A 16,382-nucleotide genomic window follows, 5' to 3' on the forward strand; every position below is an offset into this window, starting at 1 on the left:
TGCTTTTCCAAACAGCTGGTCTTCAAAATAAGGTGTGGTAGTATTTCTGATGTAAAATGCAAAGGTACCAATACCAAAAACAAGTGACGCTTCTTCATACAGACACACAGTGATGTTCACCGCAGAGCTATAGGAACTTGAGCATTTTCCGGCAGCCTCGACGTTGGAGAAAATTTTAAATTTTCTACAGTGTACTTGTTTTATTGAAAATGCTCTAAACTTCCTCGTGTATCCCCTTGTCAAATCCAATAAGGAAAGCGAGTTTGAAGTCTTCCGGGTTTCTGATGTTCCGTTTTCTCCTGCTAAGGTGTTCCTGGTGAGGAAGGTGAAGGGGTCCGATGCTGGGCAGCTCTATGCCATGAAGGTCCTTAAGAAAGCCACTCTAAAAGGTAAGGGCTTCAGCAGGGCCAGCTGCTTCTGAGGACAGGTAACTGCAATTTCTACTCCGTTATTTGAGGAAATATTCATTCCATTTAATGTTCGCAATTTCTGAAGATGTCTCTAAATGAGCACTCTGATTGATGTCTCTGATTGATAATAAACAGTATAAACATTTCCATGAATATTTCAAATATCCTTGCAGAGTTTCCACAATTGTCAGAGAAGAGCTGTATTGCGTAAATACCATTCTCCCACATATGCTCTGCTGTGGAGCGGCATTTGGAAAGCAGAGCAGCAGGCTGCGAGCAGGCCGTTGGGCTGGATGGGGCCTGACAAACTAGCCTCGATACTGAAAGGCCAACAGCCTCACTTGCTTTTAAATACAACGTGACTCATGGTTGGGTTGGGTTGTTTTCCTTTGTTGACCCAGTGGCTGGGCATGAGAAACACCGATGTCTACCCAGCTCCTCTGCACGCCCATCCTGCAAGTGAGGGATGAGCACCGAGTGCAGCATTAGAGTCAGGATGTGATCCAACATCTCCGTTCCAGGCTCACAGTCATTGAGCCCGTCACTAGCTGGGCACCTGTCACCTCCTATTCACTCCGTTGGTGAGACAGGGAACCTCCTCCTGCCCTAAACAGCACAAGATGATTGAACACACAGCTCTGGGCACTGGACAGATGAACTGACAGCAGCTTATTAGCTACATAAACTTGACCCCTGGGGAGGAGGGCACCCCGTGCCACACAGGGCCCCACAGGGGCTGCACTTAGGTGCCAAGACTGTGAGAAACAGGCTTCCTAGGAACAGGAGGGTCATGTGGCCCCTGGTTCCTGCAGAAGGTGTGGCCGGCTTATTGGAATGATTCTGTGGGCTGGCAGGGAACTGAAGCCTTTTAGGGTGGGTGCTGGATAGGGGCAGCTGGTTCAGCTAATGGGGAAACCAGCAGGGCAGGGAGCCTTTCTCTCTGGGCGGGGGCACACTTGGTAGAGCAGGGAGCTCAGGCAGAGGCCTTGGGGCCCTGTGAGGCTCAGAGATGTCAAGGCAGCACTTGAATTATCAGGTCTTGCAACAGTGCCCGAGCAGTACAAATATGTCATTCTCTGCCTTCAAGTCACTTGCCGTCTAGCTGAGGAAATGAGATATATGTTGGGAAGGACCTGTCACCAACAATAAGGACAAAAAATGCATAGAACACATATGTACAGACTTTAAACCACTTAGGTATACAAAGGAGGAAAAGAACTCTTCCAAGTGAGTTAGAAGGTCCGTGGGACTTAAGGTGAAATTTTCTGTGGGGGAGAGAAATCTGGTAGACATTTATCAACACAACCAATGGTAAGAAAATGCAGAAGTTGACCACTTTGGCTAGACCTGATTAGAATTGTCTGTGCGTTTGGGGGTGGGGAGGGGACTGTTATAAATACAGATCCAGATCCAGGCCCCACTCCTGACCTATTGAATCATCATCTCTTAGAAACAAGGCCTAGATATATGACTTGTCAAACAAGATGTCCCAGTAATTCTTATGTACACAAAAGTCTTAGGTGGGACATTCTAGCTTATTAGAGGCACTTGAGTTTTTAGTTCAGTGTTATCAATTGTAACATAATTTAACCCATGCTTTTTAGTGTGAACTTTTTTGTTATATACTTCAAGTTGAAATATACATGTACACAACCTGCAGGTTCGTTACATATGTATACATGTGCCATGTTGGTGTGCTGCACCCATTAACTCGTCATTTACATTAGGTATATTTCCTAATGCTATCCCTCCCCACTCCCCCACCCCATGACAGGCCCCAGTGTGTCATGTTCCCCTTCCTGAGTCCAAGTATTCTCATTGTTCAATTCCCACCTATAAGTGAGAACATGTGGTGTTTGGTTTTCTGTCCTTGAGATAGTTTGCTCAGAATGATGGTTTCCAGCTTCATCCATGTCCATACAAAGGACATGAACTCATCCATTTTTATGGCTGCATAGTATTCCATGGTGTGTATGTGCCACATTTTCTTAATCCAGTCTATCATTGATGGACATTTGGATTGGTTCCAAGTCTTTGCTATTGTGAATAGTGCTGCAGTAAACATATGTGTGCATGTGTCTTTATAGCAGCATGATTTATAATCCTTTGGGTATATCTCAGTAATGGGATGGCTGGCTCAAGTGGTATTTCTAGTTCTAGATCCTTGAGGAATCACAACACTGTCTTCCATAATGGTTAAACTAGTCTGCAGTCCCACCAAGAGTGTAAAAGTGTTCCTATTTCTGCACATCCTCTCCAGCACCTGTTGTTTCCTGACTTTTTAATGATTGCCATTCTAACTACTGTGGGATGGTATCTCATTGTGGTTTTGATTTGTATTTCTCTGATGGCCAGTGATGATGAGCATTTTTTCATGTGTTGGCTGCATAAATGTCTTCTTTTGAGAAGTGTCTGTTCATATCCTTCGCCCACTTTTTGATGGGGTTGTTTGTTTTTTTCTTGTAAATTTGTTTAAGTTTTTTGTAGATTCTGGACATTAGCCCTTTGTCAGATGGGCAGATTGTAAAAATTTTCTCCCATTCCGTAGGTAGCCTGTTCACCCTGATGGTAGTTTCTTTTTCTGTGCAGAAGCTCATTAGTTTAATTAGATCCCATTTGTCAATTTTGGCTTTTGTTGCTATTGCTTTTGGTGTTTTAGTCATGAAGTCCTTGCCCATGGCTTTGTCCTGAATGGCATTGCCTAGGTTTTTTATGGTTTTAGGTCTAACATTTAAGTCTTTAATCCATCTTGAATTAATTTTTGTATAAGGTGTAAGGAAGGGATCCAGTTTCAGCTTTCTACATATGGCTAGCCAGTTTTCCCAGCACCATTTATTAAATAGGGACTCCTTTCCCCATTTCTTATTTTTGTCAGGTTTGTCAAAGATCAGATGGTTGTAGATGTGTGGCATTATTACTGAGAGCTCTGTTCTGTTCCATTGGTCTGTATCTCTGTTTTGGTGCTGGTACCATGCTGTTTTGGTTACTGTAGCCTTGTAGTATAGTTTGAAGTCAGGTAGCATGATGCCTCCAGCTTTGTTCTTTTTGCTTAGGATTGTCTTGGCAATGCAGGCTCTTTTTTGGTTCCATATGAACTTTAAAGTAGTTTTTTCCAGTTCTGTGAAGAAAGTCATTGGTAGCTTGATGGGGATGGCATTGAATCTTTAAATTACCTTGGGCAGTATGGCCATTTTCACGATACTGATTCTTCCTATCCATGAGCATGGAATATTCTTCCATTTGTTTCTGTCCTCTTTTATTTCGTTGAGCAGTGGTTTGCAGTTCTCCTTAAAGAGGTCCTTCATATCCCTTTTAAGTTGGATTCCTAGGCATTTTATTCTCTTTGAAGCAATTGTGAATGGGAGTTCATAGAGTGAAATTTTTTTAATTTTAGGTATAACAATATTTCTAAAACTGTTTGTCATTTGAACTTATCAAATATTTCAAGATTCTCAAAAAATATTCAATAATTTTTCTGTGTTGATGAGAAAATATACAGAAAACAAAGCAGGTTTTGACCTTGTAACCCTAACTTTTAATAAAATAATATCTTCAGTAACAGTTACCTCTTCAAAATAGGAAGTTAAATTAGACATTTGTTAGTGCAGGATCATCTGAATGCCGACACAGTGAACTGTTCTTGCAGTTTCTTGAAAGGTTGGCCAGAGATTACCATGCGACCTCACTGGTCCACTCCTAGGTGGTTCACCAAGAGAAATGAACACAGCTGTCTACACAGAAACTAGCACAGGAATGTTCATGGCAGCATCAGCCAATTCACAGGAGCCAAAAAAGAGAAAGAGCTCAAATGTCCACTATCTGGGAAATGGAAAAATAAAGTGTCTGTCTATTCAACGGAATTATATTGGGCGATAGAAAGAAATAAAGTACTGGTGCACGCGCCAACACGAGTGAAGCCTGGGAAGAGTGCGCTCAGCAAGAACAGCCAGGCACCAAGCTGCACAGGTTAAGATTCCACTCATATGACAGTCCAGAAGAGACAGACCCTAGAAACAGACAGTAGATGAGTGGCTTCCTAGGCTGGGGGGTGAGAGAGGTGGGAACTGAGTTGAGACAGGTCTGGAGCTGCTTTTGGGGTGATTAAAATGCTTTAAAACCCACTGTAGGGATGGTTGCACAACTCTGTGAATATCCTAAAAATCATTGAATTGTACACTTTAAATGGGCAAATCGTATGGAATGTGAATTATATCTCCAAAAAGCTGTTATTCTTAAAATGAACAGCTGCTGGATAATACAGTCCTTTCCTAAAACCCACTCTTTCATCTTTGAGGCATTGAGATTTGCTCTCAAACACAGATGAGGCATCTTTCTGTGGTTTAAGACAAAGACAGGTGGACGCGGGAAGCTCTCCAGCCTGTCCTCGGCCACACCCTGTCCTACTGTCCATCAGCCGGTTCCATGTTCACCTCTCCAGGGCACCAGGAGTGACCCAGAAGAGCTTCTTTTCTCCTTCAAGCGTAATGGTTCCTTCTTTCCCTTCAAAGTTGGTCTCACCCTCTCCCGCCACTGAAGGAAGGGGAGGCAAAGTGGGAGTGTGGCTGGAATCTGTGCCTGCTCACCCTGCTCTGTAGGAATGCAGTGGAATGGAGGAGTGGGAAGCTGCTCTCTGTTTAAGTCGTCGCTAAGCCTGGACTCCATCAGGGCTGACCTTGACCTCTTAGCTCAAGTGCAGAACTCTCCATCTCAACGACTTCACTCTCCTTGATGCAAGTGTTCATGGCTGTTTATAATCCAATTCACGGTGTCCTTGAGAAGCGGCTCGTGATCCACAGTTACATGGAATAGACTTGATATAAAGCTGTGTGTACAGAATGATCACGGTATTGTTAATTGTTAAATGTAAGAGTGACTTGAGCAGTAGTGAGGTGTGTGCACACACGAGATGGACATTGTGCCAGGAGCAAACATGCCAAAGTGAAGGCCTGACTTACAGGATTGGGGCTAGCTGTTGTCTTCTTCCCTATAATCTATTACTGCAAGTTTTCAACAGAAATAAAATATATCTAACTTTTTGTAATATAAAGTTTTTTAAAAATATTTTGCAACAATATGCTTGAGTAGCTAAAATTATTTTTATACTATGAGAATGAGCCATGCGGTTGGGTGTGGTGGTCACACCTATAATCCCAGCGCTTTAGGGGACAGAGGTGGGAAGATTTCTTGAGCCCAGGAGTTCAAGACTTAGGCAACATGTTAAGACCCCATCTCTGGCCGGGCACGGTGGCTCAAGCCTGTAATCCCAGCACTTTGGGAGGCCGAGACGGGTGGATCACGAGGTCAGGAGATCGAGACCATCCTGGCTAACACAGTGAAAACCCGTCTCTACTAAAAAAAATATATAAAAAACTAGCCAGGCGAGGTGGCGGGCGCCTGTAGTCCCAGCTACTCGGGAGGCTGAGGCAGGAGAATGGCGTAAACCCGGGAGGTGGAGCTTGCAGTGAGCTGAGATCCGGCCACTGCACTCCAGCCCGGGCGACAGAGCGAGACTCCGTCTCAAAAAAAAAAAGACCCCATCTCTACAAAAAATTTAAAAAGTCAAAAAATTAACTGGGTATGGTGGCGCACACCTGTAGTCCCAGCTACTTGGGAGGCTGAGGTAAGAGGATTGCTTAAGCCCAAGAGTTCAAGGCTTCAGTGAGCCGTGATTGTGCCACTGCACTCCAGCCTGGGTGACAGAGCAAGACCCTGTCAAAAAAAAAAAAAAAAAACATATAAACATAGAAGAATAGAAACATTTTTGTTTCCTTGTGCTCCTTAAAAGTCAGCTTTAAAACTAATCATTGTTTTACATCTTATACTGTTTCAGCTTTCCATAGTGATCCATCACTAAAAAATAGATTTTTTCCCAAAAATTTCGTTGGAATTTATTTTCTGAAGAGAAAAATAGAAAAGCTTTGCAAATAATAGTTTGCATACTTCAAAGTAGGTTAGGTCCCTGGATCTAACCGTGATGCAGCGGAGTTATGTGGAGAGGAGGCCTGGCACTAAGTAGCCTGGGCAAGGATACTTCCTGGCCCAAAACCTTAGTTTTTTGTGTCTTCCTCATCTGTGAAAGAAGAGAGTTGACACAAAGGGACCTCCAAGTTTGTCTCAGCTCTAACACCTCAGCGTTCCATTAGCTCAAGTTGTTCAACTATCTCCTAACCCATTCTCCACCCTCATAATATCCCTGGTTTGTGAGATCGTTAATCATCCTGAAGAACGTCAAGGAGAGAGAAGGAACGTGTGGTAACAGCTGCAGGGATGCTCTCCACGTGCTGACAGCAAAACAGTGAAAGCCCAGGCAGCTGTCCAGGGAAGATGCCAGGCACGTGAATAGTCAAATGTTTTGAAAAAGAAAAATGAAAGGGGGCAGGAGACCTGCAGAAGTCGTTTTGAAACTCCAGCTCGTTTCTCCAAACCGGGGCTGATCGTCCTGTGCCTGGAAGTGAGGGTTGTCGGTGGGATTCCTTCCAGCTCACCTCGGAGGATAATGGCTTCTGACAGCTCCATCTGATCTTCAAACAAGTTTGGAGCGTTGGGCACCCGCCTCCTTCCTTTACAGAGGTGGCGGGTCATTTCTGAGGGAGGTCCTCTGCTCAGCAGCTGAGGGGGCCACGCTGCTGGGGTGCGCTCGAAACCTTGCTCCTCTCCCTCTGACCCAGTGGTGCTGCCTGTTGACCCAGTGGTGCTGCCTGTCGACCCAGTGGTGCTGCCTGTCATCCCAGTACTTAAGGACGCCTTCAATGTGCTCGACGCCTTCAATGTGCTCGACACCTTTAACTTGACAAAGCTTCCACATTCGTGACTCAACATGGGGTTATTACAGGTAACAATTCTATATAATGCATTCCACATAAAATGAATTCCAAAGGGTAATATCCCTGCTTCGTATTGTAAGGGAACTTGATTTAAAGGAATGTATTGCAAAGAAACATATTCCCAACCGTGAAACCAAGAATGAACCAAGCCTCATCTTCATCAAACAGGGCTGGTCACACATCTTAAGAGACGGGCTGTATTGTATGGAGCAGTAGTTCTCATCCTCAGCTGCAAGCTGGAATGGCCTGGGGGACTTTCACAAAATGCTGGGGGACTTTCACAAGATTTACTTTATAAATCTCCCTCTGGGGGACTGTAAGTTGGTCGGTCTGAGCATGAGAATCCATGAAAGCTGCCTCTGCTGATGTCGCCAGGGTGCTGCCAACATGGAGAATCCCTGATACAGGGGCCAGGAGCACCAAGTCCAGACGCTGGAGCCGAGTCCAGCTCTAACCCCGCGAGCTGTGCCATCTCGGGGCGCCTCTCCTGGCCTCAGTGTCCCCCTGCTGAAAGTGGGATAGGATGTATTAATAGATACTACCTGCCCCACATCATTGCCGATGTGAGGCTCCCCCTCGTTAGAGCGTGCGGAGCGCTGCCGGCCTAGGCAAAGTCTCGGGAAGTGTAAGCTGTGTCCACCTTCGGCCCTTTTCTCCACGAAGACTGCTTGGCTTTGGACCTGCGTTAGGACTTTCCTGGTTGAGGTTTTGTTGAGATCTGCTGAGTAGGGATGTGGGGAGGAAGTTCAATGCCACCTGGTTAGAAAGAATGACCTCCTGGTTCAGCTGTAATACCTCCCGTTACAATGTGAAAGGCCTGTGATCATGTTCATGACCAAAGGTGGCCGGTGCCTGCATGGAGAACACAGATGCGCCCTTCTGCAGGAGGACTCGCTGTGCGGAATTCCCTCGTCTTGGTGGGCGCTCTCCGCAATGTGGAATGAGCTGCTCGCGTGAAATATTTCTGGGTAATGATGATTTTTCTGATAGGACTGCACCTGGGTTTTCATGCCTAACGAGTTTTCAAGCATTTTTCCCTGCAAGTCAACTTTCTCAGCCTAGAGGAGATATGCATTCCCTTCCTGGAAAGAAATAAGCTGTGTTCAGTTGTTTGTAAAGGAGAAGATGAAATCATTCCAGCAGGATCTCTCTGTTTAAGCAAGTCCAGTCACCGATGGTTATGCTGGTGTTGTGTGTTTTCGGGGACTGTGTGGTGGGTCACTCTTGTGGCACCCGCGGCAGCCAGGAGATGCTGGAATGGGCCCAGGCAGCACAGTCCGAGCTCGGCGACATGTCAAAGCCCGCTCTGTCCTTCCTGTAAGCAGTGGAGCACGCCCTCTAAGACGGGGTCACTGCAGAGGCACTGGGAATGCAGAGCTGTATGTAGTGATCCGCATAGACAGGTATCAATGACAACATCTTGAAATAGAACCTCCTCAGAGTTAGCCCGCCTGGCTCCAAACCCCAGAATGTTATTTTCAGCACCTCTTTATTTGTTTTCCTCTCTTATGCAGAGATGCTTCGTTAGAAGGCACTGAGTCACTCAGAAACTCAGCTCCAATCAATCTGGTAGCTTGAACAGATTGTATTTCCATAATATGCTAATTCATTTATGTCATTTGATTTCCATTTGGATGATTTCAGATTCCCAGGGGAGAAAAAAGTAAGGAAAATTCTAAGCACAATTTTGCCCTCTCTCAAGAGGGGAGGACTGGTATTATTATTCTATTTTTATAAATCATCATCTTTATTTACGAATGATGAAACTAAGGCACAAAGCAGCAAAGCCACTCAAAAGCATATTGTTTGGAGGTGATGAAGGTCAGAATTCTGTGCTTGTCCCAAGATAACTCCCTGGGTCCTCAGGCCTCCCTGGGCGAGCTCCATCCTTACCAGATGACAGACTCCCTGTGTTTCTCCAGCAAGAAGTTACATCCCTCCTCATTGTATGAGGTGTTTACTCTTCAAGGGATTAATTTCCCATTTAATTGCATAAGATGACAAACAAAATGAAAATGTCTCCTCCTTAAGTCATCTTTGACTTCTGTCTTTCTCAAGCCCTTTGTAAGATACGACCTCACTCTGTTGCATTTCAGACAAACATCACCCTTACCTAACAGGCATCTGATTTATTACAGATATACCTGCCTCTGTATGGTGGAGTCCTCTATGTGTTTATTACCAGAGTTGCATTTCTTGTATTATAGATATTCAAAAAGGAGGAAATAGATTTTTTTCATGACTTGTCATCTTTAATAGCTGTGCAATGTAAGCACTTAAGAGTAATGGGCTTAAGATTTTTCTGCACAAAGAATCTCTATTAAGGAAGTCCGTTAAGTAACCATATCAGTCTTTTTAAAAATGCTTCAGTATAGAAGAATAAAAAGACACCTCTTGGGGAGTCATGCCCATTCTGGTCATCAGTGTGGTTAACTTTTCTTATTATTATTTACGGTTTTCTTCTCTTCCTTTATTTGTGGAATAATTAACTATAAAAAGTTTGCCCCCCAAAAGTTGGGCAACACAATGGCTCATGGAAGCCCTTTTTTTTTAACCTTTGAATTAAACCTTTGAAAGCTAAAAGATATCGTGGGAAGAAGGACTTTTATTCTGCATCTGGAAGACCGCTCGGGATATAATTTCAGGTTCAATAGCCTTTTTGTGGGTAAAGAAAGGAAGTCTCAGGCAATGGCCACCCAGTGGGGGAGAATGAGCTTAGCACAGCCCACACTCTCTAGTGCTGGTAAGTCTCAGGCTAGAGTGTGTCTGTCAGCTCAGTCTTCAAAATCCCTCCGGTTGTGCTGCATCAAACACAAAGCATCATCGAGCCTCTGACTGCCAGGCCTTCAGATCACCGAGGCCGTCTGCACGTGCTCAGCCCCCTGCGGAGGTGTGCGCAGAAGCCAAGGTCCCGTGGGCGTGTGGCCGCAGAGCTATTGGCACTGCACGGTCAGTGCAGCATCCAGTACGTCCCCCTAAGTGGGGGTTTCCTAAGTGGGGGTTTCCTGAGGTGCATTTACACAGCCATTTCTCATCTTCACAGTGGCTGACAGAATTGCATTTAATTTAATGTTGTCTTAACCTTAATTCTCTTTTGTAATATCACCTAGATAGAACAGAACAGTATGCTATAATGTGATACGATATGTGTCTTAGTTCATTCAGGCTGATACCACAGAACATCATAGATTGGGTGGCTTTTAAACAACAGAAATTTTTTCTCACAGTTCTGTTGCAAGTCCAAGATCCAGGCTATGTCAGATTTCGTGCCTGGTGAGGGCTGCTGCCTGGTTCATAGCCATCTCTGGCTGTGTCCTCACTTGACGGAAGGCATGAATGAGCTCTCTGGGGTCTCATTTCTAAGGGCCCTAATCCCATGCATGAGGGCTCCACCCTTCTGACCTAATCACCTCCCAGAGGCCCCACCTAAAACCATCACACTAGGGGTTAGGTTTCAACATATGAATTTAGTGGGGGGAACATACACAGTCTATAGCATAGTACCCCAGTCCCTAAAATTCATGTCTTCCCCACATTCATCCCATCTCCATAGCCTCTGCTTCATTCCCACATCAACTCAAGTCTAAAGCCCAACATCTCATCCAAATCATATGGTTTCCTCTGACCCCCAATGTCAGTATCTCCACGATCGCTCTGTATTAATGGGATCCAAGGTATGATTCATCCTGACCGAAATCACCCTCCAGCTGTGAGCCTATGAAACCACACGAGCTCTGTGCATCAAAACTCCAGTGGTGGGACCAGCATAGGACAGACATTTCCTTTCAAAAAGGAGAAATAGGAAAGAAGAAAGGAGTAACAGGTCCCAAGTAAGTCTAAAACCCAACAGGGAAAATAACATGGAACCTCAAGGCTCCAGAATAATCCTCTTTGACTAGATACTGTGCCCTCCAGACCCACTGGAGCAGGGGTCCTGCCCCAGAGCTTTGCAGGGCAGGGGTCAGCTCTACAAGTCCCTGGCCCCATGGCTTTGGGTGGCCCCCCCAACAGCTTTGAGTGACCCCATCCAGTATGGCTGGATGGCCCCACAGTGGTTCTGTGCCTGGACCCCAGCCTTTGAAATTTAGGTAGGGACAGCCACACCCCCAAGGCTCCTGCACTCCCCATGGTGGGGAAGAGAGAACCTCACAGTTACTGCCAGCCTTTGCCACCTGCTCCCTGCAGAGGGCAATTGCTGGGGCTCACAGGGCACCTGAGGCAGCCAGGGGCAGCAGCACTGGAGGGTGGGGAGCCCATGATGTGGGGCAGTGCCCTTGCAGTCCCAGGTACAGTGGCCCCTACTTTTAAATCATTCTACCCTGGGGCTCTTGTGCCTGGCCTGACACGGGTGGGCAGCGCTGATGCTCTCTGAGTTGGCTGCAGGGTCATGTTTCTGTTGCCTCGGAGATCGCTGCCGGCTTCTGTGGAGATGGCTGGTCCATACTGACTTCCTATCAACATTCAGGATTCCTTAGTTATTCCCTAAGAAGATGTAGGCCTTCTCTACAGCTCTCCTTTTCTTTCTGAGTCCTCAACCGGAATCGCATTGAAAGGTCTGTTCATGGCAACATAGGCCTTTTCTAGCTGCATCTCAGAACTCTTCCAGCCTCTACCCATTACGCAGTTCCAAAGCTGCTTCCACATTCTTAGGTTTTATTATAGCAGCATCCTACTTCTGGGTACCAAATTCTGTATTATTCAGGGTTTTCCAGAGTAATAGAACCAACAGGATGGATATACATTTCTTAGTGGGAGATTTATTGCAGGAATCAGCTCACATGGGTATGAAGGCCCAGAAGCCCCAGGGGCTTCTGTCTGCAAGCTGGAGAACCAGGAAGGCTGGGGTGTCATTCAGTTCAAATCCAAAGGCCTGAGAACCAGGAGAGCTGGTGATATAAGTTCCAGTCTGAATTTGAAGTCCTGAGAGCCAGGTGAGCTGGTGGTATAAGTTCCAGTCTGAATTCAAAGTCCTGAGAACCAGGTGAGCTGGTGGTGTAAGTTCCAGTCTGAATTCAAAGTCCTGAGAACCAGGAGAGCTGGTGGTGTAAGTTCCAGTCTGAATTCAAAGTCCTGAGAACCAGGAGAGCTGGTGGTGTAAGTTCCAGTCTGAATCTGAAGTCCTGAGAACCAGGTGAGCTGGTGGTGTAAGTTCCAGTCTGAATCTGAAGTCCTGAGAACCAGGAGAGCTGGTGGTATAAGTTCCAGTCTGAATCTGAAGTCCTGAGAACCAGGAGAGCTGGTGGTATAAGTTCCAGTCTGAATTCGAAGTCCTGAGAACCAGGAGAGCTGGTGGTGTAAGTTCCAGTCTGAATTCGAAGTCTTGAGAACCAGGAGAGCTGGTGGTATAAGTTCCAGTCCGAATTCGAAGTCCTGAGAACCAGGAGAGCTGGTGGTGTAAGCTCCAGTCTGAATTTGAAGTCCTGAGAACTTGGTGGGGGGAGAGGAGAACAATGGTTTAAGTCTCAGCCCAAGAACCAGGCATTGATGTCCAAGGGCTGGAAAACATGAATGTCCCAGTTCAACAGGGAGCAGATTCCTCTCCCACTGCTTTTTTGTTCTCTTCAGGCCCTCAGTAGACTGGATGGTGCCTGCCCATATAGGGGAGGGTGATCTTTACTCAGTCCACCAATTCAAATGCTGATATCTTCCAGAAATGCCCTCACAGACACACCCAGAAATCACGTTGCACGGGGTCTCTGGGCATCTCTTAGCCCAGTCAAGTTGACACTAAAACTAACCACCACAATATGCTATATAATGTGACATACATATAATGTCTATTGGTGGAGATCATTTAAAAATCAGAAACACAAACACAGGCATTGCTGCCTGAAAAAAGGCACCTTGAAGAGGGGTTCCAGAAAGTAGCTCTAGTTGTGTATCATATATCCTATGCCTGCCAGGATAATCTCACAAAGAGCTTCCTCCCATGTTTTCCTGGGAAGGAAACCATGCCCTTCACAGTGGGGTGAACCTGTTGGTGTCTCCACAACCATCTCAGCCCCAGGGATTGTCTTGGGGCCGTGACAGGTGAAGAGCACATGGCAGTTAGAGCTGGTACCAGTAGGCACAGGTTGCTGAACAGAGCAAAGTAAACCATGGAAACCACATCACCCAAACCTGAAATACGGCAGGTTGGCCACAAATAGAGGGCTGACTTGAAGAACAATGAAATCTTTTTTTTTTCCTTCCCTGAGACGGAGTCTCGCTCTGTTGCCCAGGCTGGAGTGCAGTGGCCGGATCTCAGCTCACTGCAAGCTCCGCCTCCTGGGTTCACGCCATTCTCCTGCCTCAGCCTCCCGAGTAGCTGGGACTACAGGCGCCCGCCACCTCGCCCAGCTAGTTTTTTGTATTTTTTAGTAGAGGTAGGGTTTCACCGTGTTAGCCAGGATGGTCCCGATCTCCTGACCTCGTGATCCGCCCATCTCGGCCTCCCAAAGTGCTGGGATTACAGGCTTGAGCCACCGCGCCCTGCCAGGACGATGAAATTTTAACTTATCCCCAGTACCTACCATTTATTAGTGAATCTCAAGATAGCCTAGAATATTTATTCTTTTCACATCTATAGTAGCAAGCCCCAGTCAACTTCAGACTAACCTGTTAAGTACCAGAGAATAAACATCACAGAGAGGCTCTGGCCTGGCCCAAATGGCTTGGCTCCAGAGTCTCCACTAGTCTAGAACTACCCAACAGAAAATTGTTGCTGACATGTCCAAAGAAACCTCTTCACTTGGTTTTCTTTTTTGTGTGTCTAGATCTTAGAAATGAAAGCTCCTTGGACTCCCTAGCTGTCAAAGAGGCGGCTTGAACGTACTCAGCATCAGAAAATGAAACATTTGCTTTCACTGTCTGTTTCTTAGTGGAAGAATCACTCCATGGCTGTCAGTTGGCAGATCCATGGTTCCAGCCCTTTCATTCCATCCCTGGCTATGGGCCATGAATAACCAACACCTCCTAGGGTGGGCAATGGTGAGGTCAGTGGATTGCAGCTGTGCCCAGCAAAGCTAGAATTTGCACAGACCTGAGCATCTTCCCCAGTCTTGAAGAGCCATTTCCAGTCATAGTATTTCATATGCTGAGGGCGTTGCTTGGTGTAATGACTGTCCTTGTCCCTTGACATCTTGTTTAGTTTGTCCTTGCATTCATATATGGAAACTAGGCATTGGTCAGTTACACCGTGTCGTCAGCAGTAATACAGCCCTGCCCTGGAGGGGACACATCCTTTTCCTGTTTTCTGCCACCCTAAAGCCAACATATACTTGTGTTAGGCCACATTGTGCCCGGGGTGTCAACCGTACAGAACATTCTTACAAAAACGTCTTCCCTGCACTGATGTGTTTAATCTGGAATATGTTCTGTTCACTGTCAGGGCTAAATTCTCCATTTCTTTATTATTATAAGCATAATGATAGTATTGGGTATTGTATTTATTTTGGCTTTTGACCTTTTTTTCTGCTTGTTTAAGATAACCATATTTTTTGTTTGCCTTTTAATTTTATAATCTTTTTGGATGGCCAATTTGTAAATATTTTGTAACTCAATCTGTCTATCTTTTCTGTGTTATTTCTTCCATTGCTTATATTTAAAAAACAAAAAAAAAGATTCCCATCCGGATACCAGATAAGTGTTCACCTTTATTGTAGTTTGTTTTTGCTTTTTTTTTTTTTTGAGGCAGTGTTTTACTCCCATCACCCTACCTCAACTTGCCAGGCTCAAGAGATTCTCCCACCTCAGCTTTCCAAGAGCTAGGGCTGTAGGTGCACGCCACCACTCCTGGCTAATGTTTTGTATTTTTAGTAGAGACAGCGTTTTACCGTGTTGCTCAGGTGCCGAGACCAGCTCGGTTGTGGAGACCCTAACCCAGTGGCGCTAGAGGAATTAATGACACACACACAGAAATATAGCGTGTGGAGTGGCAAGTCAGGGGTCTCATAGCCTTCAGAGCTGAGAACCTTGAACAGAGATTTACCCGCATATTTATTGACAGCAAGCCAGTCATAAGATTTACTAAAAGTATTCCTTATGGGAAACAAAGGGATAGGCCAAAATAAAGGGATGGCTCTGGCTAGTTACCAGCACCATGAACATGTCCTTATGGCACAGATCGCTCATGCTGTTGTTTGTGGTTTAAGAATGCGTTAAGCGGTTTTCCACCCTGGGTAGGCCATGGTGTCAAGGCCATCACGAGCATGTCACAGTGCTGCAGAGATTTTGTTTATGGCCAGTTTTGGGGCCAGTTTATGGCCAGATTTGGGGGCCTGTTCCCAACACTCAGGCTTGTCTCCAACTCTTGAGCTCAAGCAATCCACCCACCTCAGCCTCCCAAAGTGCTAGACTTACAGGTGTGAGCCACCGTGCCTGGCCAACTTTGTTTTTGTTTTGTTTTGTTTTTAAAGTAATTCTTTAATAGAGCTGGGATTTATTTTAGTGTAAGATATAGGGAGGAGACCTTGTTTTTTTTTTTTGTTTGTTTTTTGTTTTTTTTTTTTTACTGTAACTAGATAGTCCCTTCCAAATGTGAATATAAGACATCTATCTTTCTCTAATTTTTCACCAGACTTACCAATGCTATAAAGTCAGATATGTGGCTAAACAATGTTCTTCATTCCAAATGGATGTGAATTCAATAACAGCGGTCCTGTTTAGAGGACTTTTAGATGCTCTTACCCAGAGTCAAAGACCAAGCTTTGCAAGGAGATGGCAAGATGGAGTAGGAACCCCCCTTTTCTCTGCCACGCTGCTTCACCAGGTCTCAGCTTCAGAGCATGCAGGGCCTGGCAGGTGGAACAGGGACTTCACCCAGAAGAGGAGGCACGTTGGGGTGACAGATGGCCTGCCCTCCCTCGGGCGCTGCCAAGCCTGGGCCTGCTCTGCTGAGACAAAGGGCACAGCATTGGAAGCCTGGCCACATGCATCTCATGAGGTTTTCCCTGTGTGGAAGCATTTTGAGTCTAGGGCGTGGTAAAGCCCATGGGTCCTCAATGGCAGCCCCATTGGCTGTGTGATGTGTGACAGAGAAATTTTCCTTATTGAGTTTAACTTTGTTTGATGCCAGCAGGCAGCTCAGAGAGAGAGAGGCTTATTGTTTAATCATCCTGGAAGGGGCGGCCTCCCCACCCCTCCCACTGTGTGTGGTCACTCCCGCCCT

General features: G+C 45.8%; 1 protein-coding gene across 8 annotated transcripts in view; it reads left to right on the forward strand.

The window, feature by feature from the left end:
- The window catches only part of RPS6KA2 (ribosomal protein S6 kinase A2), a 451,568-nt gene that overhangs the window by 333,160 nt on the left and 102,026 nt on the right, over positions 1 to 16,382 (forward strand). For all 8 annotated transcript variants that reach the window (XM_045390398.3, XM_045390397.3, XM_045390400.3 and 5 more), the window contains one exon: positions 308 to 389. In XM_045390398.3, the coding sequence (XP_045246333.1) occupies positions 308 to 389 (82 nt within the window). The remainder of the gene's footprint in view (positions 1 to 307; positions 390 to 16,382) is intronic.

The sequence above is a fragment of the Macaca fascicularis genome, chromosome 4, assembly GCF_037993035.2.
Source record: "Macaca fascicularis isolate 582-1 chromosome 4, T2T-MFA8v1.1".
Taxonomy (NCBI): Eukaryota; Metazoa; Chordata; class Mammalia; order Primates; family Cercopithecidae; genus Macaca; species Macaca fascicularis.